Raw genomic sequence first — 27,911 nt, forward strand, 5'->3', positions numbered from 1 at the left:
GTTGCAATTGCGTTTTTTTGTAGAGGTAAAGTGAAAAAAAAATTCTCATGTGTGTATGTTTCTTATTTTTCTAATTTTAACGTGTCAAAATGCTGTGTAGGCAAGCCGTATCCATTTACTTTTCATGACAGAACCATCATTGCATCCTGTCACTGCATCCCAAAATAAATGAGTTTGAGCAGAGCATGACCATGCCTTTGCCTGGCAACCATTACCACTTCCATCACAGGAAAGTCTACACCCCTATGAACACGCTTCAGTAACCACCAAATCTCTTTTTGGAACGAAGCTCATTTGCATTGAAGGGGGCCAACTTGCACCAAATGCCTGCCAATTACCTAACTTAAAGGTGGGGTAGGTAAGTTTGAGAAACCGGCTCGAGATACAATTTTCGTTATATTCCATAGAATGCTCTTAACATCCCGATAGCAATGAATATCTGAAGTGCTTTGACAACAAATCCATTAAAAAATGTCACCTGTGGAAGCTGTGGTGCTGTAAAAAGCACGACCAATCATCTGAGCCGGCCCGGCTAAAATAACTGGATGGCCTACCTGCCTGTCAGCCTTCCATCTGTGCACAAACTTATCTCGTGCCCTCATTGGTCATGTGCTCGTTCGTGTGTGTTGGAGGAGGGGCTCTGTAAGGAAGTGGCAGATTTTTTCCGGTTGTATTTTCAAATTCTAGCGCACTCGAGTTGGTTTCTCCAAAATTACCTAACCCACCTTTAAGTGCAAATGACCAAAGGAGTACCAAAGATGGTAGTCTCCGGCAGCACAGTAAGGGATGCAATTCAGGCTTTTCAGGTGCTCATTTCTTTGTCTTATTTGTGCAGCGAGTGGCAACAAAAGCATCGCAATCCACTCTCCAATGCTTTGTATGTTTCCCAGCAGAATGGGTACATTTGTGACCCTGGCAGAAGTGTTGGAGGCTCGGGGATCACCACTGGATGAGGATGAGGTCTGGTGTCTGCTGCTTGCAACGACTGAGGCCTTACTGGACATTTCCAAGAAAGGTAACCCCTCGTGCCATTTCCTCCCAAATCCCCCCTCTTATCAGGGTGCAGGACTTTTGACAAACCAACATTTAAGAGCATCCAAACAGACTAAGTCACCGGCTAGAGCTTTAATTATCAGGATCCATGCATTTATTATCCTTGCAAGAATGGAAGTAGTCATCACATACAGAGCATTTGGTACAACTAGTTCCTGAACAGTGTCCTTCACATGCTGATATACAAGAGAAGGAGTTACACAGTTACGGAATATCAGTTCAAAGCCGTATTTATATGCTTAGTTCAGATTAGCTAAGACCCACGTCAGAAATTATCATGCTTGTCATATGTCTATCTCCAGAGGCTGAATCATCATGTTAATCGTTGTCACATAGCAAGCCTAGAACAGTGTGTCCTGATGCTCTTTTAGCTAATCATTCATCCTGTTACGTACACAGCTACAGTTGGGATACCTTTGTTATCATGTGCTACTCTCATATTGGAAGAGTACATTCAGTACTTTCCCAACAGTATCCAAAACAACCTCTTTGAGTTGGTAAATGGCTTTAGTTTGAGTTTTGCCTTCTCTTTAGGTTCAGGCAACATGTTCAGCGTGCTGACCCCCGGCTCGGTGCTGCTGTCAGCCAATGGGAGTGTTGCCTTTAAGAGCTGTGCACGGTATGAAGACGTGGCCTCCTTCATAGCTCCAGAGGTCCAGCCGGGTCACAATGCCTCCACCAGGACTGCAGCCGAAAAGGTTGGAAAACGGATTTGTTGTGAGGACGTCTACTTCAGAATATATAAGACAAATCTGTGCTTTGTAGAGAAATAAGTGTGCATGTATCATGACTCAAAGTCAACTTTATTGTCAATCTTCCAGTTTGTGTGTACAGACAGACAGATCAAAATACTGTTTCCCACAATCCCGAATATAAAAAAAAAAAGATGTGTGTGCAAATATGTATATACCTATAGCCTATACACATAATCAAAGACACATTTTTACATGTGCACTCATTAAGACCTACATAAAAACACAACAATCAATATATACAAAATAACAGTCACTTCAATATCTTGAGAATGTGCTTTAGTGCAAGATTGCCATAGAATGTGCATTATTGCAACTCTAACTATTCCAGAGATTGTGTGTAACCAAATCCCTTGAATCAAAACACAGAAATGAACGTCTGACTCGTTTCTTGTCCTCAGATGGTTGTGTACTCAGTGGGGATGACTCTGTATTGGTGTGTTGATTATCATCTACCTCAGAACCAGGTACCTTTCTCCCTTGCTCATCCCTTGCTCATCCCTTGCATATATTTGTAGTACTTGCACGTCATCCATTTTGCTGTCTCTTGTTTGCCCCAAGCCAGTGCAGCTCAGTGCCCAGCTGGAGGGTTTGCTGCTGAGCATGTGTGAGGACGTGGTGGTCAGGAGAACGGACCTGATGACGGTGCAAGACACCTGCGAGATTCACCACCGGGCCGCGATGCTTCCCCCTCCTGAGAGGCTCGTCCGGCAGCTGGTGGAAGATGTCTACAGGAGCTCTGTGAGTGGAGGATGTTCGTTTGGTTTCAGATGCTCAGATGAGCTAATTTCCTGCCATAACTCCACAAACAAACTAAACAAGTTGTACAAATGCCTTATGATTCACGGCTTGAATCAAAACATCTACAAACTAATGCATTACGTTTTGCAAATAAAACTATCAAACAAACGTGATTTATTAGAAAAATGTGTTTGTTTTGATAGATACATTTTTTATTTGCAAAGCTAAATGCATTAGTTTGTAGATGGTGTTTTCAAGTTCAAGGTTCAAGGCTTTTATGTGTACATGGTGTAGTTAATTAACCATATGAGTTTTTTCTATTGATTTTTCTGATTGCACCATCTTTTTGAACGTTTGGCTTGAGCTGGAGAGTGATGTCTTTGCAGGTGGACCATGTGTCGATGGTTGAAAATGGATCCAAGCTAACAGACCGCAGTCAGATCGTCAGGGACAGATTACACAGTAAGAAACTGATCCCTTCCATTAAATTGTTTATTTTTCCTGTTTGCTTCAGTATAAACTGTATATCTGCTCTGTAAACTGTGTTCTTCTTTGAGAAGTGGTGACATGTACATTTAATACCTTTTTTAATTATACTGTGAGTTCAACCAATCAAATCTTGCATTAACACCCTATCACAGACAGGGCAGATGGTCAGGCTTTCTTTGTCTGAGCCAGAAAGCAGCCTGTTACACAACACCAAAAAAACACTCTGAAAAACAACTCATGTTAGCTTTCCTACATAAGTCTGTCTCCTTCCTATCTATCTCACAGACATCAACACTTGTCCTGCACCTTAGCTTGTTGAATGACAAGAAGGGATGCTGAATTAAATTAGTTTAATATGCTTATTCAATTTCATTGCAAAGCTTAAGATGAAATATTTGATAGCATTTACATATCTTGGTAATCTTAGTTTAGCATAAAGATAACGGCTAACCTTTGGCTCTGTCCAAACGTGAGAAACTGAACACTACTTATTTATAATCACCACCATTTTAGTAATCTGTACACGAATGGAAATGTTCAAATTTGAGATATTTAAAGGTAGCTAGTTACATTGGGTAGCCGAAGCACAGGGCAAAGACTGAAAGCATGTGCTAAGCCTTGATCTGTCCAAAAGTAACTGAACCTGCCTCCAAAGGACCTTTCAATCTCATTAATTAACACTTTATATCTTGTTTGTTAGAGCTGAACACAAACGGCCGTGCGTAAAAGACTCTGCTCCCAGCCAGGAAATAGTGACAGGCACATAATCCCATTGACCCATGTGTTCTTTTTTTGACATACAAAATAGACTCTTAATTTGTGAGATTTAGAGGTGCGCGTAGGTAGATTTGTTTTACTTTTGGACAGCACCAAAGCCAAGGGTGTAACTTTGGTTTGAGAAGTGGGGGGGGACACAAAACAGGGGGTCCTCCGCAATGAAACATTGTTCTCGATTTAATTCCATTTCCTGCCTTTCTACAAATATATTAGGTACTATGGTGTTAACTAATCCAAGAAAAAATGTGTAGTGTGTATAATGAGTGTGCAAATTTATAAGATTTTTTTCTTTAAATTGAAGTTAAATGCATCAATCTGGTGCACAAACTAAGAGATTTATGGATACAGCTCTCAACACTCATATGAAACAGAACTGTATACATTTAAATTCTCCAAAGAACAATTAGAATATGCTCACAACCAATAACACATCATTGATAAACTCCTCTCCTATCTTTATTTTACCTAGTCTGCATTCTTTCTTTTTATTTATGCATAATTGACTAATCACTCCCCTTTCAAACTTTGTTTTTAATTTGTTACTGACATTGGAATTATTTTTTAACTTATTTTGAACAACTATATTAAATAGATGGAAATATTTGTTTAGACCAAACCGTGTGAGACCCACTGAGATAACTTAGACTAAAGTTTACAATATAATCACTCAGCGAGTCCTTTACCTCCCTGAGCTGACGTTATCTCAGTCCGACAGGAGAGCACTCTCCCTCTCCTTATTGTTGAAACAGCTTCTAATCTCCGTTAGCTCCGAGCTAGCACCAAATGCTAACAACAACCCCCGTAGCTCTCTCTGTCTCTCTCTCTCTCACACAAAATGCGCTCCTGCCACACACACACAGACGCTCCTCCGTGACGATGACCACTTGCGTAAAAAAAAAAAACACATTTGAAAAGTGAGGGGGACACAAACGAGATTTTGAAAAGTGTCCCCCCTGTCTAGTTCATGCGCTAAGCTAACCGGCTATAGCCCCATATATCAGAGATTATTTTTGTATGGTGAATATAAGGAATGTCATGTTGCTGATTTACAAATATATATCAACTAGCCATGCTAATTGCTTCCCCCTTGGGCAAAGCTAGTCTAGACATTTACATGAACGTCTTCTTGTGTTTAGTTTACGCTAGCTAAGCAACTGCTGTAGCTGCACATTTAGTAAATTCATGTAAATATTGCATACCATTTTTATTTTCAGGAAACTCTTTTAGTAACTCAACATGGTCGCTGAAGAAGAAAGTGTCTAGAACGTTCTCCGGGGTATCGTATCCATGCGAGCCTACAGGGTATGAAGCACTGCACACCTCAGTATGATATGCTGCTGACAATGAGAAAATAAGTAAAATGCTGGTTGGACAAAGCCCTCAGTGAATGAAATGAAAAGTGGGACGTTTGAGCCATCTTTTCATGATTGTCAGATCTAGTTTTTCTTCAGACTGAGAATGATAAATGTATTTTTCCCAGGCTTCCTTCTGGAGGTCGACACATGGAAACTTTCAGCAGCTGGCAGCAGCTGAACCGCAGTCCGTACATGGATGGCAGTCGAATCGCAAACTCAATATCCCACGCACAGTTCCAGTCCACCATGAGTCTGAATGACAAGAAACTGAAGGTGAGCTGGTACTGCAAAATATCATGTGACATAAAACTGGATTATTAAAGGTCTCCCATATCATCAGGGGGGGGGGGGTTACCTTGGTTGCTGATTGGCTAATGGTTACTCAAGCCAAAACATCGTTATGACATCATAAAGTGGCCAAAATCTGATCAGCTCATTTTCAGACACGTTTTTATAGAAATGGATCAAAAAGAGAGAGAATCTTTGTTCCTGAAACTTTCAGAGTGTCTTTCTACTGAGGGGACACATGTTGATGTAGAAGAGACATGAAGAAGAGGGGACACATGTTGATGTAGAAGAGACATGAAGAAGAGGGGACACATGTTGATGTAGAAGAGACATGAAGAAGAGGGGACACATGTTGATGTAGAAGAAACATGAATAAGAGGGGACACATGTTGATGTAGAAGAGACATGAAGAAGAGGGGACACATGTTGATGTAGAAGAGACATGAAGAAGAGGGGACACATGTTGATGTAGAAGAGACATGAAGAAGAGGGGACACATGTTGATGTAGAAGAGACATGAAGAAGAGGGGACACATGTTGATGTAGAAGAGACATGGAGAAGAGGGGACACGTGTTGATGTAGAAGAGACATGAAGAAGAGGGGACACGTGTTGATGTAGAAGAGACATGAAGAAGAGGGGACACGTGTTGATGTAGAAGAGACATGAAGAAGAGGGGACACATGTTGATGTAGAAGAGACATGGAGAAGAGGGGACACATGTTGATGTAGAAGAGACATGAAGAAGAGGGGACACATGTTGATGTAGAAGAGACATGAAGAAGAGGGGACACGTGTTGATGTAGAAGAGACATGAAGAAGAGGGGACACATGTTGATGTAGAAGAGACATGAAGAAGAGGGGACACATGTTGATGTAGAAGAGACATGAAGAAGAGGGGACACATGTTGATGTAGAAGAGACATGGAGAAGAGGGGACACATGTTGATGTAGAAGAGACATGAAGAAGAGGGGACACATGTTGATGTAGAAGAGACATGAAGAAGAGGGGACACATGTTGATGTAGAAGAGACATGAAGAAGAGGGGACACATGTTGATGTAGAAGAGACATGGAGAAGAGGGGACACATGTTGATGTAGAAGAGACATGAAGAAGTGGATATGTATGATAGGTCTTTGGATTGGGGAGCTGACAGTATAATATTTGTATTATTTGTTATCTGTTGCAGGAAATGGGTCCTGAGTTTATTCGGATGTTAGATGAGCCGCTGGTTGTCTTGGAGCTTCCTGGATCCATCTTGGTGAGTTCTTTGAAACAGAATTTAAATAGTGAGAGTTACTGTAGGCGTGTCGGTTATAAACCACAAAGACTATTTTTGACCGTTCAAGCATGTTGATCTAGAGGTTAATTGACAGTTAAAGGGTTGATTCGACAGGGCAACCAAAAGGAGGCTTTGGTCAACACGTAATCAAACAACCAATTAAACTATTTGGGAATCAGCCAAATGTGATTGGAGACTGACTTTTGACCTGATCAAAATACCCAAATCTCCTACTAGTTAATGAGTGTTGGGCTATGGACAGCTAAATAAACCAAATCTGATTTCAGAGTTTTGGATATTTACAATATTTGAAAATGGTACACCTTGTCTTAGAGCAAGAATCTCTGGATGATAATGATTCTAACATTTGCAAGTTGAGACTCTTGAACTTTCTTAACAAGCATTTCCTTATTAATAATAAAGCATTACTCTGCAACTGCATAGACCATTTCTTACCCTGAGCATATTCAGCAACCATCAGATCGTTTAAAAAAAAAATTAAATTCTGTCCTAAAAGTAATTTTCTCCCCTTCACAGTCAAAAAAAGGGAAATCTCTGACCACGCAGAGAGAGCTGAGTGTGGTGATGCCAAACGGTCAGAGCATCCTGGTGAAGTGTGAGGTGAAATCCAGAGGAGGGGACGTCTTCGACATGATCGTGGCTCACTCCAACCTGGCGGAACATTTCTACTTTGGCCTTGCTTATATTGATGGTAAAGACGTTTACAAAAAAGCCAAACAAAAAGACTATATAATGTTCAAACCGGAACATGAAACAAAGACTTGTATTGAACTTTAAAACTCAAAATCTTGCCAAGTATATGTGTCTAATATCTAGTTAGAAAATGTCTTGACACCTGATATAAGACAACTTCAGAAGTAACACTGCAGTGAGATATCAGGTCTTGTTTTTAGACAATGCATCATCTTGTTAAGTCAAAAAATCTTATTTTGAGTTGTATCTCACATGAAACACATATTTCTTTACACCTGTATTAAAAAATAGAAAACTTTTGAGCATTTGCGGCTTATAGTGTAACAACATTTCCTGATTTTGGTCAAATATAGTTCAACATTTGCTCTCCCAGCTAATTACAAGATCAGATTTCTCTAAATATCCCATCTTATTTCAATAAATCTTACCAAACAAATTATCTATTGGCAGATTTTAGCACTTATTTCAAGGGGAAACGGCTTGTATTCATTTCTGTTTAACTTGTTTTTGGAGCAGCATTTTTTCCAGTGTAAGTTAACATTTGTGTCAACTCATTGCTTTCTCTGTATTTTCTGATCAGATAACGAGTTTTTCTTTGTGGACAATGACATCAAGATTTCCAAAGTAGCTCCAGATACCTGGAAGAAAGTGCCTACCACCACCTTTGTCCTTTTCTTCAGAGTTAAATTCTTTGTGAAGGACATTTCACATTTGTAAGTATTTCTCTTTCTTGTGTTGCTCCCCAATGTTTCCCTGGTAATCCTTTAATGACATGCGGTCTTCTCTATCAGGCACAAACAGACCCGCCACCAGTATTACCTGCAGCTCAGGAGAGACCTTTTGGAGGACAGGCTGTCCTGCCATGTGGAAACGGCTCTTTACCTGGGAGCTCTGGCCCTGCAGACCGAGTATGGAGACTGCATGCCTGAGGTTGTGCACCACACATTATTAAACATCTGCATATCATCGTTCATTTGACCGACATTTACATAATTACTAAATCAAAATTGTTACAAAAATATCACTCGTCACCGGCTCGAGCTTCAATCTCAGGATCCATGGATTGACGATCCTCTCAAGAATGGAAGTAGTCATCATATACAAAAAAAAGAAATTCTGACTTGTTCTCAAAATCTCAAAATTCTCCCTTTCTCTAAAAATTCTGAAATGTTCTCTAAAAATTCTGACATTTTCTCAAAATCTCAAAATCCTCACTTTTTCTCAAAATCATTTTTTAAATATTTTTTCTCAAAATCTCAAAGATTCTCACTTTTTATCAAAATCTCAAAAATGTTAATAATCACTGGTCACCGGCTTGAGCACACACACACACACACACACACACACACACACACACACACACACACACACACACACACACACACACACACACACACACACACACACACACACACACACACACACACACACACACACACACATATGAGAGAGACACACACACACACACACACACACACACACACACACACACACACACACACACACACACACACACACACACACACATATGAGAGAGACACACACACACACACACACACACACACACACACACACACACACACACACACACACACACACACACACACACACACACACACACACACACACACACACATATATGAGAGAGACACACACACACACACACACACACACACACACACACACACACACACACACACACACACACACACACACACACACACACACACACACCAGGATCCATGTATCTGTGATCCTCTCCAGAATGGAAGGAGTCATCACATACAGAGCATCAACTAGTTCCTGAACAGTGTCCTTCACATGCTGATATCCAAGAGAGGGAGTTCCACAGTCACAAGATGGAGGAATAGAAAGCAGTATTCAATGTTTACTTCAGATTAGCTCCACGTCAGAAATGAGCATGCTTGTCATATGTCTCTCTCCATAGAGGCTGAATCATCATGTTAATCACATAGCTATCATATGCCTCAAACAGTCCTGATGCTCTTCTAGGTAATCACACATCCTGTCATGTTCACAGCTACAGTTGATACCTTTGTTATCATGTGTACTCTCATGTTGGAGGAGGACATTCAGTATTAGCTTCGTGGATCGGAAATGGATGCAAAGGAATTACAAAGAAATGACCTTAGTTATATTTCTGGTATATGTTTCTCTAAAAGGCTTTGATTTGTTGTGTTTAGGTGTACGGTAGAAACTACTACCGCCCTGACCAGTATGTCTCCAAGAGCGTGATGGAGAAACGTGCCTTGCCTTACATTCAGGGAGAACTGCTCCGGCTTCACACCAACAACGCTCAGATGCTCCCTGATGAATCAGAGCTTGATTTCCTCAAGGTAAAATAACAAATGTGTAGGCTTTAGGGACTGCAAATCCCTCTTATAGCTTACATCAAGTACTCTGTTTGTTGCTCTAGTTGTGTCAGCAGTTGCCTGAATACGGTGTGTTCTTCCACCGCGTGATGCGAGAGAAGAAGCCCTTAGAAGGAGAGATCATCCTTGGGGTTTGTGTCAAAGGAGTCATCGTCTACGAGGTTAAAGATGGCTGCCGATCCACCAGTCAGATGTTCTACTGGAGGGAGACAGCAACCATCTCCTCTAATGTGAGTGTGATTTATCTCATCATGCCATGCAATATTTTACAGAGCCCCAGAAGGGATTTGAAGCAAAAAAAAATAGATATACTTTTGGGAGAATAACACAACATTTTCATTTAGGGTCTCGACGACAGCTATAGCTTCTATTATAACGATATTGGGCTGGAATTTCCCTTGTTATCAAGAGAATGATCTCACTTTTCAAGTAACTCCTTTCCTTCATGTTCCTGCAGAGACGTAAGTTCACGGTGGAGAGCCGGGGCAGCAAGAAGAAGTACAACTTCATCACGGAGAGATCGAAGATAGCCACGTATCTTTGTAACCTCTGTTCAGCTCAACACAAGTTCAACAATGAGATGAACTCTCGCCAGATCAGCCAAAGCCTGGTCTCAGGTCAGTCGCTGCACCATGAATGCTGAACAGTAGAGTAGACATTTCTTTACAGCAGTTATGGATCTGTGAAAAAAAAAGTCAAACTCAATTTCATCGCGGGCCACATTAGCATTATGGTTGCACTCAAAGGGCCGGTTGTAACTTTAAGACTATATAAAAAGGCATATATAAATATTTAATATATATAAAATAATGTATTATATTAGATTATTGCCTCTGCATTGGATTAATGTCAGATAGGGTAATAACTTAATAATTAACTACGTCTGAAAGAAGAAGTCTAGGGCAAATAATTGCAAGTCTCTTCAGTGAGAATGTCACAAAATTATTATTTTAGAAGCCAAATTCTGGGAAAAAAAAGTCAAATTCTGAGAAATAGGTAAATTCTAAGAAAAAAGGGAATATTTTGAAGAAAAAATGTCAAATTCTGAGAAAAAAGTCAAATTTGAGATGCATTGTGGGACATGTAGTTTATTGGCAACGTGCTTCTGTAAACCTGCATGTAACCGTATAATAAACATACTATATTCTTTGCAAGCTCTCGTGGGGCCGCATGAAGTGAAGTCACGGTCATTTGGCCCCCGGGCCTTGAGTTTGACCCCCCTGATTTAGAGCAAAGCCGGCTTTTGATGTTGAAAATGTGTGTAAAGGCAGACTGTTTGAACTTCCCAGAGATAACTCCATATTTCTTTGTGTTTACCTCCAGATGAAAACACAGGGCGGTACGCAGAGGTTTCTCCCACTGAGAGCAGCCAGCTGAAGTCCGTCTCGTGTTCGGAGACGCCGCAGGACGACAGCGGTCTGACCACGCCTCAGGAAGGGTCCCTGAACAAGCTGTGTGATGACGTCACAGCCAGGATCGAGAGCCGCATCAAGCAGCAGCGCCTCAACGAGCAGAGGTAAGAGGACTAATGGGTTTAATCCATACTTGTCAACCCTCCCGATTTTCGCGGGAGACTCCCGATTTCATTGCCCTCTCCCGGTTTTCTCCCGGGGTCATATTTCTCCCGCATTTCTCCCGATTTCTGACAAAATCAAATTTACACACGATTGTTTCCACTCGGACTTTAATACAGCTCCACCATTGTTTGGTTTCCATGGTAACACGTCTCTTTAGTAGCGCGCTCAACTCAAAGTCTGAGAGGGTGAGGCAGATATTCACAGAAAACAGAACAAGAATCAACAACTACTCTACTCTCTGCTCACTGCTTTCCTGTAAAATACAGGTCCAGCCCACACATATGCTCCATCAAGGACGGTGCTACAGGCCGCAAGGCAGTGCACTTACAACTACAATAAGCATGTTAATGTTAATCTAACAGCTCCGGCGATCCACTAGCATCCCCCCCCCAAATTTTGCATTTTGAAATGCTCCCGATTTCTGAGGTCTAAAGGTTGGCAAGTATGGTTTAATGGGTTTGCACAATTTAACAATACACAAAAATAACGGAGAACAAAAGACAAACAGAGAAGAAGCCTCTACAACGGGAAAGATCTCAATTTTATATCAGAATCAGAAACAGGTTTATTCCCAGGTAGGCTGACACGTACGAGGAATTTGACTTGATGTCGTGGTGCATACATAAAAGTAAAACAAAAATTAAAAACACAGATAGAGAACTAGACAAATATTAAAAATAACAAATATATTCAAATATAATTTGACATAGAAATGGAATGGAATAAAAAGGAATAAAATATGGAATAAAAATCGGCAGTAATAAAAAAGAAAGGAAAACAGGAAAACAGATATTGTTGTAGAATATAAAACACAAGATCGATATACAAATGATTTCTGAAATTCAATAAAAATGGCAAAACTTTAAGAACATATATATACTATAATTACATAAAATAACACTGATGTAATTATAAAAAATACGGGTGAGACACTTAGGGGGATGGAGATTACTTCTTGCTAGTTGAGTTCAAACTCAACTTTATTGTCAATCCTTCAGTTTGTGTGTGCAGACAGAGAGATCGAAATACAGTTTCCCACAATCCCGAATACAAAAACAAAAAAATATATTAAAATATGTATATATCCTAAACAGACACATGTATACGGGATGGGGAAGGTGTCTGACTACTGTATGTGTATATGTGTGAGTATGTATGTGTGCAATATATGTATGTCAATCAACAGGTAAAGCCGATTAATAATAATAACAATGCAAAAAAAATGATTATTGCAGATTATAAATAAATCATTTAGGGACAAGGGGGTGAGATTAAATAAGTTATACTTCTTCTCACTCCTTTTCAAACACTAGATGTGGCACGGTTTGTTGCTAATGCTGTAAATGTCATTTTTTGTTTTGATTTCTCTTACATGACTATGCACTGTGTGAGACTGACCGTTGAGCGGCCCGACCAAGCAAGGAGGCAGAACGTCCAAAAATATAACCCGACGTGGGCATTTATTCAAATCATGTGCACAAAGTTCACAGCCTCAATCCTGCTGTTCTCCGTGAACACATCCTGCAGCCACAAAGATCTCACACACACTACCAGCCTCCGCACAGACAGGGAAAACAGAGCCTAAATACCTACACACTAATTAGCACAACAAGACACAGGTGGGGGGGAGCAATTAGACACAGGTGAGGGGGGAGGAGACAACACAGGGCACCAGGTGTACACAATCAGCAACAACATACATGGGGAACAGGGAAGTTGTCGTCAATATATCCCACACAGTACAATGACTAGATAAACACGTTAACGAGAGCTCCAGTAACGGCGTCTCGTTACACATTGCAACATTTGTTTTGTTTTGTAATTATTTATTTTACTTGTTCTAAATAAATGTATCTATCTATCTATCAATCAATCAATCAATCAATCAATCAATCAATCAATCAATCAATCAATCAACATTGTTTGTTGTGCAGTATCTACTCCAGCAGCCCCAGTCTGCGTTCCCCGGCCTGCTCTCAGAGGAGCGGACCTGAAGCGCCGTCCTGCTCTCCTGCCGCCAAAGGTAGGACCAAGGATTTCTTAAACTGACAAAAACAAGCAAGAGCAATGACGAAGTTACTGCAACTTCTTCCATTGTACCTGCGTGCTCTTTGGGTTAGAACATGCGCCAACTGCTGAAGTTTCTGTGGCCTTCAGATTTCCTAACAGATGCAGTTTTGTTTCATGAATAATTATGCTGACAGTAGTTGAGGGATGATGCACTTCGAACATGTCACTGCTTTTGATTGGTGGGTGAATGATGCATATTCTTCTTTTTTAATATATGATTTATTTGTGACATTGTCAAACACAGAAAGCATACATGCATACATAGAGCCTCACATACGTACGATAAAGGGAGTAAAAGAGACCATTCGACCAGGGTCAACAATACCGAAAGAACAACCAAACAAACAGACAACATCGAAATCAAATCAAATAAATAATAATAACAACAACAAAATAAACATATACAAGACATTTTAAGGCGTTAAAGGTGGGGTCGGTAATTTTGGAGAAACCAGCTGGAGGTCGCTAGAATTTGAAAATACACATCCGGAAGAAATCTGCCCCTTCCTTACAGAGCCCCTCCTCCAACACACACGAACGCGCACATGACCAATGAGGGCACAGGATAAGTTTGTGCACAGATGGAAGGCTGACAGGCAGGTAGGCCATGCAGTTACTTTAGCCGGGCCGGCTCAGATGATTGGTCGTGCTTTTTACAGCGCCACGGCTTCCACAGATGACATCTTTTTATAGATTTTTTTGTCAAAGCACTTCAGATATTCATTGCTATCGGGATGTTAAGAGCATTCCATAGAATATAACAACAAGTGTATCTCGAGCCGGTTTCTCAAACGTACCTACCCCACCTTTAAGCTACTCGACATACTGTGTGCTATAGTGTGCGGAAAGCAGGAATGATGCATCTTCTATTTGAGTGGTCAGTGGTTCCTTAGGGGGGGCGCCAGGCCTCAGATGATTTGAGGCCATATATCATATTTATTTTTTTACATATAATTGTAAAGCAATACATGGTTGTCGCTAAAAGCCTTGTCTATACATTACAATAAAATATAAAAAATAATTGATTAATTAATTTGAATAACAATTCAAGTTAGTACTGTAGCTATGAAAGGCATAAAAAGAAAGAAATGTATAATTCTTTCTTTAATAGAAATGTTTCTTCTGCCCGTAAAGTGTCCAAACCGGGCTTTTCTGGATAAGCGCATGTTTAAAACATAGTCATCGTCCATGCCGGTTTCAGTTGGGTTATTTGTCTCAGTTGCTCCGATCAGATCGGTCTCCTCCATTTTGTAGATTATTTACGTCTTTTGAATCCAAATAAACACATCGGCAAAATCCGGCTTACTTTGAGCATGTGTTTTAAACAGTTCGATCCCTTTGTGAATTGTTTCCACTTGCGGCGTCCTTTAATTTCTTCATACAGCGGGAATCCAAATGAATGAATCCTGAGTCCAATAACCATCAAAGTCACTCCAATAGTGCTCCTTAATTACACTTTCATCCTCCTTTAACAAAATACATCACATTCATCTAGTTTGTGACAGGAGTTTCAGCATTTATGAGACTTTTAAACTTTAATTACCGCTGTTGCGCCCCCCCCCTTGTGTGTGTGTGGGGGGGGCGCAACTTCCAACAGGAGTCGTTTGGTGGGGCTCTTGGGGAAAAAAGGTTGGGAACCACTAATCTATTTGATTAATGACTGCATCATCTCAGGTTAAAGTTTAATTTGAAAAGCACTTAGCGAGCCCAGACCTCCACTCAGGCTAAATGCCATATCTCACAATGTTAAATCTCCATCCAAAATGTAACATGTCCTTCCTTGGCCCGTGCTACTCCTTTAATTTCAGTTTCATTAAAAAATCGAACCAGTAATTTGACAAGGGTCCAAAAGACGGAATTAGAAAACCAAACCGTCTTTGCCAAAGCACCACTTTAATAGGTTATTCTACTTTTTGTCTTACAGAAACCCCAACAAGAGTACGGTCATCAACAGAGCGAGAAGTCATATGTGTTACTTTAAAGAAGGACCCGAAGTTTGGCCTTGGTAAGACGATCAAATCATCATTTTACAGAAAAAGCCCTTGGACGATTCTTCCCTTCTTTTCAAACAAGTCTTTTCTTGACACATCTTTGGTTAATGTCCCTGCAGGTATACTGATAGTGGGAGAGGACACTCTTGGCCATTATGACTTGGGCATATTTGTTGCTTCCATTGTGCCTGGTGGCTCGGCTGATAAGGACAGACGCATTCGACCAGGTAGAGAATCATGTGGACATTTTTACTCAACACTGTTTAATATACTGCTATAGTTCAGCCAGTTGTGTTGTCCGGTGCCTTGCTCAAGGGCACCACAGCAGGGCCCAGGAGGTGAACTGGGACCTCTCCAAGTAGCAGTCCACACTCCATATTTAGGTCTGTTCGGGGACCCTACGGCTCACAGTCCAAACCCACTGCCGGACAAGCCAAATATCCTGGGGTCAAAAGAAACATTGGTACCACTTTACAATAAGACTACGAATAAGGGTTTACGAATAGTTTGTAATTAATTAATTAATTAGGTTGTGAATACTTTATAAATCATTAATAAGCTTTTATAAGACATGGGATAAACAGGGCACCTGTGACCGGTTGCTTGCCAAATAGTGAGCCCACATGGATCTGAACTGCTAAGCCTTATTAGAAACGGTATAGTAACTCATTAATAAATGGGAATGTGTTTAACACTTTACAACAAGGCTCCCTTTTGGCAACTATAAATGTTAGTAACTCATAAATAAATGGTCATAAAGAGATGCCAGAAACATCAACAATCAACTCAGTGAACAACAGATACCAAGAAGACGAAGTAAGCTAAGTAGCCAATATAAGGCTCAGTCATCTTGCCAAATAGTGAGCCTGTGTTGACGTATGAAAACTGTTAGAACTGGTTTATAAATGGTTCTTAATGATTGATAAAGTGTTTATAACCTAATTGAAGAAACACATGTTCGGGACAAATCTCGATGGGCCGGTACTGAAGTGGGCCGGTCGGACGATGTGGGCCGGCGGTAAGTCACTAGCACCCCCCCCCCCCGTCGACAATTTACTAGCGGTATTTGCTTGCGGGCCGGTCGAGAGTCCCGGGCTGATTTGCAGTCCCACTCCGCCCCTGGTGGAAACAGTCTTACATGAATGAGTGGAGGAACGTCTCAACTCGAGGCGGAGTGAATGAACAATGTTTGAACTAAAATGGCCGCTCGGCACTACCGGGTCAGAGCACGGCATAACCGGGCAGCGACAGCACTGACGCTGCCCTCTAGTGGCCGGCTATAAACTCTTCACTAATTAATAACCTAATTATAAACCCTTTAGGGTAGTCTTATTGTAAAGTGGTACCGAAATATTTGACCAGTAGGGCTCAAATAATGACTTCAAGCGAACTTAATATGACAATAAAGGGAGGCAAAAAAGCTTCAAAGAAACGTAAAAACACTTAAAATGGCTGTAAAAGGGGGAAAACAATCCAAAAATGACTAGAAAGAGACAGAACGAAATAAAACAGGCAAAACAACGGTTGAGTTTGTGTCGTAGGAGAGGTGATGAGGCTTAATTCCATGTCTGTGCCCAGGGGCCCTTTTGTTTTGTGATTTGTCCGCGTAATAACGACACTTATTCAAATAGTAGATCGCCCCCCCCCCCATCGATTTGGTGCAGAGAATTCCTTGTTTTTGAAGAAGATGGATGCAGAGAAGGTGTAGCAAAGTACAAAGAAGGGCAGAGTAGTGGAGGTGTCTGTGGGATTGGATCACACACAGGCCTTTTCAGGTCATATGTGGGTTCAGGTCTTCAAACTGCACTGTTACCGGACACCGCCCCCCCCCCGGCTCACTGTGACCTTTGCCCCCAGGCGGCCGTATTATCTCTCTGAACCACATCAGCCTGGAGGGCGTGACCTTAAGCGAGGCAGCAGAGGCCATGCAGAGCAGCCCTGAGGAGGTGCAGCTCATCATCTCACAGCCAAAAGGTGTGTGTGTGTGTGTGTGTGTGTGTGTGTGTGTGTGTGTGTGTGTGTGTGTGTGTGTGTGTGTGTGTGTGTGTGTGTGTGTGTGTGTGTGTGTGTGTGTGTGTGTGTGTGTGTGTGTGTGTGTGTGTGTGTGTGTGGCTTTGACCCTCCTATGTTTTTAAGTCTTTGTGCTAAGCTAAGCTAACTGGCTTCTAGCTTCTTATGGGTTTAATTTAATTTAATAAGGAGAGCTGTATCCGACAATTTCTGTAACCAAACGTATTCAAGGTTTGCCTTCCACAGTCAGACAAAAACATTTAACACATAGAATTGAAGGCTACTCTTACCATAGCCTACATGGAACTCTCTCAACATTTTTTACTTCAGTTTTTTGAGGTGTAACATAGCTGTTGTTTCTATCCACAGTGAGCCCCAGTCCCAACAGCGTGCGATCTCCCGTGTTTAGGAATTACGAATCCCAGGGCACGTCGATAACGGACGGCTCCTCAGAACAAGACGGTTTGGATGAAATAGTTTCTGTCATGAAGACCAGCAACAGGCTGAACATCCCCCGAGAAGTACGAGCACAGGTATAATCATGGGGAAGGTTTCGTGATCAGTGTGTCTGTGTGTAATGCAGTCAGAGATACAGAGATACAGAGAATCAGGACGGATATTGTGTGTGTGTGTGTGTGTGTGTGTGTGTGTGTGTGTGTGTGTGTGTGTGTGTGTGTGTGTGTGTGTGTGTGTGTGTGTGTGTGTGTGTGTGTGTGTGTGTGTGTGTGTGTGTGTGTGTGTGTGTGTGTGTGTGTGTGTGTGTGTGTGTGTGTGTGTGTGTGTGTGTGTGTGTGTGTGTGTGTGTGTGTTTCAGGACATCTGCTGTCTGTCTCCCCCTCCAAACTGTGAGAGGCCGTTGGAGATCTCTGTGGAGCTCAGAAAGATCTCAGGAAGTCTGGGCATCAGCATCTCTGTGAGTTCATTTGTATTTGTATCTTTACCTGTGTTAATCTGTGCACTAATGCCAACTTTCTTCCAATGAAAGAAGCTAAATCTAGCACCAAAAGTTGCCAAATAACGTTGACACTCAATTGCAAAGCTTAGTGTGCTGCAGCTAGACAGAGACTTATCATGCTATCTGAATATACGTATTGATTTTGCCCTAATTGTTAGGTTTGAGTTTTTGTGTGTCTAGTTTTGGGGTTATTTTGCTGTTCTGTCCTCCCTGTCGTTAGTGTCCCTGGTGTGTCTGATTGTCTGATTGTGTTCACCTGTGGCCCTTGTGTTTCTCCTCCCCTACACGGCTGTTTCTCGTCTTGTGATTACCCCTCCGTGTATTTCGTCTGGTCTCTTCCTGTGTTCAGTGTTGGTTCATTTTTTGTCGTTCATGTCTCCCTTCATGTTGGTCACAGTCCCTTTTTGTTTTGGATGCTACCTCGTGCCTTGTACCTTTTCTTGGATTCTTGTTTTTTCAACTTTTTGTGATTAAAGCTCGCCTTTTGTTCCATTTTGAAATCTGCTTCCCTCCTCATTCAGTATTTGGGTCCTATTTTTCCCCATCCCCAAAAATTGGTTAAACTAGATGCTAATAATAAGCTTTTACGTAAAGGGCAAGTGATCCAATTGGAATGCGATAGTCACCAACAATAATAGACTACAGCTTGGAAACCCTACGGCTGAAAAGCCTGGTATTGCTTAGATATATTACTGTACTTTCAATTACAGCATTAGCAGGAAATCCTTCTACTTTCTGTTTGCAAGATATTGGTTTGCATCCGTGTTACAGACCTGCAAAATCCTACATCTGTGTAATGTGTTTACATCAGGAAAAAGAGTCAGGTAGGGTAATTAGTACAGCAACTAATCTGGAGCAGTGAGTCAGAATGAGTCTGCTCGACACAATCGGATTAACATCTGACCGGCTTGCTTTGTCCATGTTACATCACTACCTCACTACAAATAGTGAAACTGGGGCTGCAGTCGAATAGTCCAAAAATCAGCTCCTAAGTTCTAACCCTATCTCCTATTCCTTGACCTCTGAGTGAAACGTCACGGGGTTAAGGGATAGTGGATAGGAGAATTCAAAAGGACTTAGGAGAAGAGACTGCGGTACTTTAGAGAATCCGAATGCACTTTCACTATCTGACGTGTTCATGATGCGCCAGCGGACGTCATAAATGTGCGTCTGCTGCTGTGGGGAAACTATGGAAACTACAGTTTTCTATACAGCGGACTACAACATGGATGTTTAATAAGAACGAGGGACTCATCTAGAGACTCTGCACCGTGCTCTGATGCTGTTGCTTTATGCTTTATGAACAACAGAGAAACTTATTCTTCATGACCAAAGTTGGAATTGAAATAAAAAAGGAAAGTGAAACTTATGCTCGTCACCCTCTCCCTCCGGTCCACATTAATACAAATGATCCCAATACGTATGATTGTATGAAAAGATCTTAAAATCAATACAAATGTATTTATTATAAACGTTAGTCCTTAACACCTATCACTGTGTATATCACCATTCAAACATCTTTTAAAAGTTGAACAAACCCCACACAGCTCAGTGAAATGTTGACTTTATTTGATCATTTCAGTAAAAACTAATGTTCATATTTCTCTTTTTTATTATAATACTGATGAACGTTCAAAACAAAGCACTTTGGCAACTCACCACATACGTTTTAAAATGCTTAATAAGCACCGTAACTTTCATGATATAATTTCTCCATCATAATCGTTTGTGTCCGTGAACGGCCGACTGTTGTGTGACGGTAAATGCTGCGGCTGCAAGGCATTGTGGGGCAGCATTTTCTCCTCTCCTTTCGGTTAGGGAGGTCCAGTGGTTCCTAAGCTAAAGGAGGTTATAAAGGAAGTTTGAAACCTCCTTTCCTATCATTTAGAGAATTTGAACGGTACTTATCATGGCTGCCACTGAGGGACTTCCGGGTCATTTCACTCCCTTAGGAAGGTTCCTAAGCTAAATGGACTATTCGACTGCAGCCCGGTTCTTTGCACACTGTTCTTTGCACACTGTTCTTTGCACACTGTTCTTTGCACACTGTTCCCCTTCAGTATATATTAGAATACTCAATTCATGTTTTTTTTGTCATTAATCGATCAGGATGGCTGGAACACTAATGTTCCAAATGGAGGACTTTACATAAGATGCCTTGTTCCAGGAGGCGCTGCAGAGAAAGATGGACGCCTACATTCAGGTATGACACGGGTTCGAGTTATGTGGGAGCCAATGGGGATTCTCATAAGGAGGGGTCTGAGCTCCAACCATTATTTTAATCACAAATAATGCATGTTTCAATGTAATGAGTATTATTTACATTAACGAGGTAAATAGGCTAAAAGAAAATTATGTTTTACAAAAGAACTATGCATCGTATTCTCTCTTGAATGACAAAATGCCTGCACTTCACTTCCAAGGTGCGCAATAAAATGTGCGAGCCGAGATGATGTGTTGTGTGTGTGTGTGTGTGTGTGTGTGTGTGTGTGTGTGTGTGTGTGTGTGTGTGTGTGTGTGTGTGTGTGTGTGTGTGTGTGTGTGTGTGTGTTGGACCAGGTAATGAGCAGTGACGTCTCTCTCTCTCTCTCTCTCTCTCTCTCTCTCTCTCTCTCTCTCTCTCTCTCTCTCTCTCTCTCTCTCTCTCTCTCTCTCTCTCTCTCTCTCTCTCTCTCTCTCTCTCTCTCTCTCTCTCTCTCTCTCTCTCTCTCTCTCTCTCTCTCTTATAAATATCACCCGTTATTTACGTTATTACCCGGCTGTTATTGATATATTTATCTCCGCCCCTAACGTTGGTTTTAAAGACCCCCATAAAGCTCAGGTTATAACTCGAACCCGATGACAACTCAATATCAAGTCCAACAATGCTTAACGTTTATGCACTCGTGGAGAACTCTTTGCAAACTGCTTGAATAATGCTATGTTTGATCTAATTATAGTAATTTGAAGCAACCCCAATAAGGCCTTTTATCGATTCATACAGTACTCTGAGTGCTTCAGCACTTTCTGAATTTGATACTGATTTGTCTCTAACTCTCCGTAACAGGCGACAGAGTGTTGGAGGTGGATGGGGTTAACTTCCAGGGAATCACCTACCTGCAGGCCGTGGAGCACCTGAGCAAAACTCGGGAGGTAAGACACAATGTGACTTCGGAAAAAGACCAATGATGACATATTGTACATGTTAGGTTCATACTCTACGTCCCCAAATTCTATCTATCTATCTATCTATCAATCTAACTCTCTCTCTGTTGCTATTGTATCTGAAGGGGAACCCCCAGGTGTGTCTTCCAGCTCCAGTGTTTCATTTTCACCTAACATAGTGTGACTGACTTTCCTAATAATTATATACGTTTATACACTCATGATGTTGATAATTATCTAGAAGATGGATTTGCACAACAGTTTGTACACATATTGTTTAGTTCCCAGACGGTGAATCCTCAAAACTCTAATGATACTTTCATTTTTTTACTCTAGGTGGTGACCATGGTTGTACAGAGGGTGACGATTAAACTACCCAGGATTTCTTTTCACTCGGACACCATCAGCAGTGCATCCAATCAGAGCACGAGTCCAGCTTCCAGCCCGCTCAGAACCAAAAGAACCACCACAAACACATCCGATCGGCACCGGGACTACAGCTTTGTCAACGACGGTAGGAGAGCCCGGTAATGCTCTTTTTAAAAAAAAAAAAGATATATATATATGTTTTTTTGCAGACATGGCACTTTTCAGCACATTCACTTTATGATGACACAACGATTTTTTGGCTTGTGTAACCATGTAACCATTAGCCAATCACCAACCAAGGTACCCCCCCCCCCCCCACCCCACCCCACCTTATCACCTGAATCTCCTCCTAGAGCACCATTGAGTTCTTTTTAACCAAATCTCTCTCAGAGGGGCGTGGGGAGGGGCGCCTTATTTTCATCTAAAGTAACAGACAGAGAATCAGCACTTTGGAAACAGGGCTGAAACAGAGGGGATTATGGGTAATGCTGCAATGATCTGTTTGGTGTTTCAGCCAATCAGAGACAGGTTCTGTATATATCTGAGACCTGTGATATATTGATGAAGAACAGTATAATAGGGGACCTTTAAAGAAAGTACAGAACAATTGGTCTGTAAAAGGAAATACAATTACCCATACCCCATTAGGTCATGGTCACAGATAAAATAATAATAATACAAGTAAATAAAAGGATAAATACAATACAAATAATACAATAATTAACTCACATCACAAAGTCACAAGTAGCAGGAATACAGCAACTTCACATTGAGTAAAATAATAGACTTCCACCCAGGGTTGTTGGTTGTCTTTGGGGTTAAAACTAAACCCCAAATTGCTCCAGATGGCCAATGGTGTTCAAGTGTGTTTGAACGTAATGGCCCACTGCAGCGGGGTAGCCCCGTTTCAGCATCCTCGCTCAGGCCTCGGGCTGCCTCGCTGGCCGTCCGAGGCCGTAGCGCATTTCCATTACAGTTTAGGACCTGGGGTAGCAACGCAGTGTAGGTTGGGGCGATCGGCTTTTTGGGTAGAGCGACGCTGGGTAAAACTGCAGTGGCGGCAAAACACACGCAACAATGGAGGATGTGGAAGCGATCGTTTACTTGTTTCTTGGTGTGTGGCTTGTTATCACAGCAAGAAGAAAAGTAAATATTTGAATTTCAAGCACCAGTAAGTACTGCCCCATAATAACATCATTTGAGGAAATATCAGATCATGAAAAGAAAATCTTTCTAATAAATTAAGCGAATATCAAAGCTAACTATAAACATAAATGCTAAAGTGTAAAACACAGCAAAGCTATATTCATAAATCAATCATGTGACGATGCTCTCTGACCAATCAGCAGTCGAGAGTGTTGACGTCACTAGTTCAGCCCTGGCCTGATAGAACCACGATTTTATGGGGCCGGAAAAAGTACCCGCTAGCCGGTGCTACGCTATATGGAAAGGCCACCAAAAACTGTCCTGGCCGCTTGAGGACGATTAAGGACGCTTAGACGGGGCTACCCGCTGCACTGGAAATGCGCCATTAGTTTCTCTGAACAGATGGCACCTTGTATAGCATGTCTGAATTTATGTAAATGGGTAAATGCTGACTTGTATATATGGAAAAAAACGCTTTGGGTTGTTGCAAAGACTGGAAAATAATACATGGGATTTTTATAGTGCCTTTTTCTAATGCTCAAAGACGATTTACATAAAATCAAAATAGAAACAAAGAAAGCAAAAAAACAGAAACAGTAGTCTGGAGTAAAAGGTAGCTTTAGAAATGTTGTTTACTTTTAGTTTAATTGCACAAAAGAAATATTCGTGTCACAACCAGGATCTATTTCTTGGACAACAACCATTTGTGTTCTCCCATAATAAATACAACTTGGCCAACGGGTCCATCTGCAGTTCCTTGTAGAGAGGCAGATCATTAAGTCACGAACACTACAGCGGAAACACTCGCGTGAGAGATCATTCTCTCTAAGCTGTCGAGGTGAACCTTCACACACTTCCTCCTCTTCCTCACTGACCTTCCTCTTCTTATCCCCTCTGGCTGTCCTTATCCCTCGGCCTGTCCTTCTATATCTGTCGTCTTCCTCTTTCCTCTCACACAGGCAGGCAGATCAGCCGTTATAACATCGAGTCCAAGTATTATCTTGAAAAACATTTAAATGTCCCTCTGCTTATTTCTGTAAAGACTTGTGTTGTCTTGTTTTATATGTATTAGTTTCTAAAAACAAAACGGTGTTATAATGTATTTTACTGTGGCCTGTTATTATCTACAGAAGAATGAATTGGACATGCAAGTAATAATTCATTTATCTTGACTGTAAATGTAATAAGATTATCTTTAATGACAAAACAGTGTACTATGTAATTAATAGAACAAAAAACATGTATAATAGTAGTATGAAAAGAATGGCATCACTCTGATCAGATACAGCTACAACCAGCAGCTAGTTAGCTTAGCACAAAGAAAGGAAACAGCAAAACAGAAAGCTTGGCTGTGTCCAAATCTACTTACTAACAACTCTTAAGCTTACTTATTAGCCTTTGTGATTTGTTAAATGTATTGTGGTTGGCTGATTTTCTTTTTCTTTGGATAAAGCCAGGTTTACAGTTTCTTGTTTTGATGCTATCAAGCGGCTAGCTAAAGCCTACTGTACGTAAACCCTGAGAGACAAGTTAGAAAAAATCCGCTACTTAAAGGTGGGGTAGGTAAGTTTGAGAAACCGGCTCGAGATACACTTGTTGTTATATTCCATGGAATGCTCTGAACATCCCGATAGCAATGAATATCTGAAGTGCTTTGACAAAAAATCCATTAAAAAAAATATCATCTCTGGAAGCCGTGGCGCTGTAAAAAGCACGACCAATCATCTGAGCCGGCCCGGCTAAAGTAACTGGATGGCCTACCTGCCTGTCAGCCTTCCATCTGTGCACAAACTTATCTGCGCGTTTGTGGGCTGGGGCTCTGTATGGTTTCTCCAAAACGCTCCAAAATGACATCTCCACCTTTTAAAGTGAAATTAAAATGATCGGGTTGTGGTGCACCTCGGCCTCTTGTGGCTGAAATGAGTAGGACAACAACAAACACTTGATGAAAAACGTTTTAAGGAACTAAAATTATTATAGTTACCTAAAATGGTCAAATGACAGTTCAAAACAATCATTTCTGACTTTTTAAATCTGTTTTTATTTTTTTATAAAATATTATTGTCTGTTCTATTTGGGATGATAGTACCAACATACTTTTTTTTTTTTTTTGTAAGACCAGTGATACCATGTGCTGTTCATCCAAGAAAGAAAGGAAGCAACTGGGAAAACCTTTACTTTCAAATAAGTATAATAATTTGACCCATCCTAGTGTTAGACGCAGAGGGCTGCCATTATGTACGGCGCCCGGGAAGCAGTGTAGGGAACGGACACCTCGGTAGCACTGGGTCTTTCCGGGACTTGAACTGGTGACCTTCCAGTTGCCAAGCCAAGTCCCTATGGACTTCGCCACCATCTCTTCATCATCCCAAATACTCCTTTTCTCCAATCCCTCAGACAACACCCAGGATGTGACTCTGACTAAGTGTGCCAACGGACTGGGCTTCAGTTTCCTGATGTGTGAGCTGGACCCCCCCATCCAGGATTTCAACAGCCTGGTCCGGATCAAGACGCTTTTCTCCGGACAGCCGGCGCAGCAGAGCGGGCAGATCGAGGAGGGCGACGTCCTGTTGGCCATCAACGGACAGTCCCTCAAAGAGCTCACCTACTCAGTATGTGCACATCATAAATCAGGTTTATTCATTCATTAACAGAGGTGGAAGTAGTGGAGTACAAATATTTCGTTACTGTATCTAAGTCGATTATTCTGTTATCAGTACTTTACTCCACTACTTATTTTTCTGACCACTTTTTACTTCTACTTCTTACATGTTGAACTCAAATACCTGTACTTTCTACTTCTTACATGTTGAACTCAAATACCTGTACTTTCTACTTCTTACATGTTGAACACAAATACCTGTACTTTCTACTTCTTACATTTTGAACTCAAATACCTGTACTTTCTACTTCTTACATGTTGAACTCAAATACCTGTACTTTCTACTTCTCACATGTTGAACACAAATACCTGTACTTTCTACTTCTTACATGTTGAACTCAAATACCTGTACTTTCTACTTCTCTCATTTTCCAAACAGGCTGGATCCTTTAGTCTGAATGTGTGTTTGGTGGCGTGATCATTATTATTTAGAGTCATTGCGTGCCTATTGATTTGAACACGATCCGTGTATCCATCATTTCCTGGTCTTCTCTAAAGAAGAGGGACCAATGGAAACGTTGTCATGTTGCCGTTGGTCACCATGGAAACATTCATTAGCTAACAATGACATTATTGTTCCATTAATATAAAGGGAGGTCAGGTACTCTTTAAAACAGCTGCTAGTTATGGGTACTTTTTACTGAAGTACATTTCAAAGCCTCTTTACTTTGACTTGAGTAAAGAAGTTTAGTCAGTACTTCTACTTTCACCAGAGTATTTTTAAACACGAGTATCTGTACTTCTACTTGAGTAAAGGATGTGTGTACTTTTGCCATCTCTGCCATTAATGACGTGGCACTAATCTGATTACTTAGCCGTGATTTGCTTAACATGTATCAGTGTGACGCATCTCTGTCACAAAGGAAACCTGGCGACCTGTTGTGTTAAAATCAGACACCAAGCTATAATTAGGCAGATATGTTGCAGTCATTTGATTATAAGCAATTATTGAACAATACATAGTTTCCTAAAGCTACAGTAGTTTACTTAAAGTGGCTCAATTTGATAGTGAGTTCTCATGAAAAGTTGACTTTTTAAAGATATATGACTCTCACAGGACGAAGCTACAAATATAGGATGATCGTTTACAGACAGTAAAGTGAAACATAGACATTAATGCAGCAGTGTTATTAATCCAAAAACATGATTAATAATTGTGAACCCTGACAGGGAACATTTGACTGCACCTTACTAACTTTTGGTTTTTATACCTTAAGTGTATTCAGCGTTTACGTAACACATCTGCTCCAGCAGGGTTTTGAATTCAAGACTTTGAAATGTAGTGAAGTAATATTTCTGTTCAACGATTTCTCTTCTCACTGCAGAGGGTGCTAAAGCTGTTCAAGTCTTCACCAGCTGAGGTTACACTGACACTCAGCCGGCCTGCGAAAGGTGCACACACACACACACACACACACACACACACACACACACACACACACACACACACACACACACACACACACACACACACACACACACACACACACACACACACACACACACACACACACACACACACACACACACACACACACACACACACACACACACATATACATACATACATACATACATACATACATACATGCACGCACGCACGCACGCACGCACGCACACACACACACCAATATATACATATGTGCAGCCATGTCATTTCCTCGCTGTATGTGTGTTCTCCGCAGGGATCCTTCCTACCATCGATCAGTTCACTGACACCTGAGTGATGTCATGGAGATGTTCAGAAGCAGCACTGAGCTTCCTGATCAAACAGGAAGTGGTGATGGAGGCCGAGGAGAGACTGAACGAAGAAGATGTTCTGATCTGATTTGAATCGATGGACTCTGCTGAAAGGTCAGAGATGATCCACAGATTACAGAAACCTGAGAATGAAAACCTGTGTTTTTATGATTTATGAACAGGTTTCTAAGTAAAAAAAAACGCCTTTGGTAATTGTCACAAAGAAGTTAATTGTTTATTTGTTCTCCATTTTCCAGGCATACTGAAGGGACAGTGGGGAAAGGCAGACGCCGTATGCGGATGGATTTGGGAAGCAACAGTTAGATACAAATGTAAGTAACTGGATCATGAGAGTATGACGGTTTTATGGGAATGTTACATGATGCTCACCAATCTGTCATC

At 41.2% G+C, this 27,911-nt stretch overlaps 2 protein-coding genes across 2 annotated transcripts in view; one reads left to right on the plus strand and one right to left on the minus strand.

Annotated features, from left to right (window-relative positions):
• mapk8b (mitogen-activated protein kinase 8b) overlaps positions 1-27,911 on the minus strand; it is a 123,952-nt gene that overhangs the window by 40,321 nt on the left and 55,720 nt on the right. The window lies entirely within an intron of this gene.
• On the plus strand, positions 895-27,845 carry frmpd2 (FERM and PDZ domain containing 2; the record flags this gene model as incomplete). Its single annotated transcript, XM_079656777.1, has 28 exons — positions 895-1,015; positions 1,588-1,751; positions 2,207-2,272; positions 2,367-2,546; positions 2,933-3,008; positions 5,027-5,114; positions 5,293-5,440; positions 6,646-6,717; positions 7,276-7,450; positions 8,033-8,165; positions 8,244-8,382; positions 9,657-9,809; positions 9,890-10,075; positions 10,303-10,462; positions 11,169-11,361; positions 13,357-13,445; positions 15,417-15,497; positions 15,603-15,710; positions 17,341-17,457; positions 17,863-18,026; positions 18,308-18,406; positions 20,558-20,651; positions 21,495-21,580; positions 21,929-22,106; positions 25,505-25,719; positions 27,095-27,161; positions 27,455-27,623; positions 27,767-27,845. 27 exons carry the CDS (start codon positions 895-897, stop codon positions 27,490-27,492), a joined length of 3,390 nt encoding a protein of 1,129 aa, XP_079512903.1. The 3' UTR covers positions 27,493-27,623; positions 27,767-27,845.

The sequence above is a fragment of the Notothenia rossii genome (assembly GCF_949606895.1).
Source record: "Notothenia rossii genome assembly, chromosome: 11".
Classification (NCBI taxonomy): domain Eukaryota; kingdom Metazoa; phylum Chordata; class Actinopteri; order Perciformes; family Nototheniidae; genus Notothenia; species Notothenia rossii.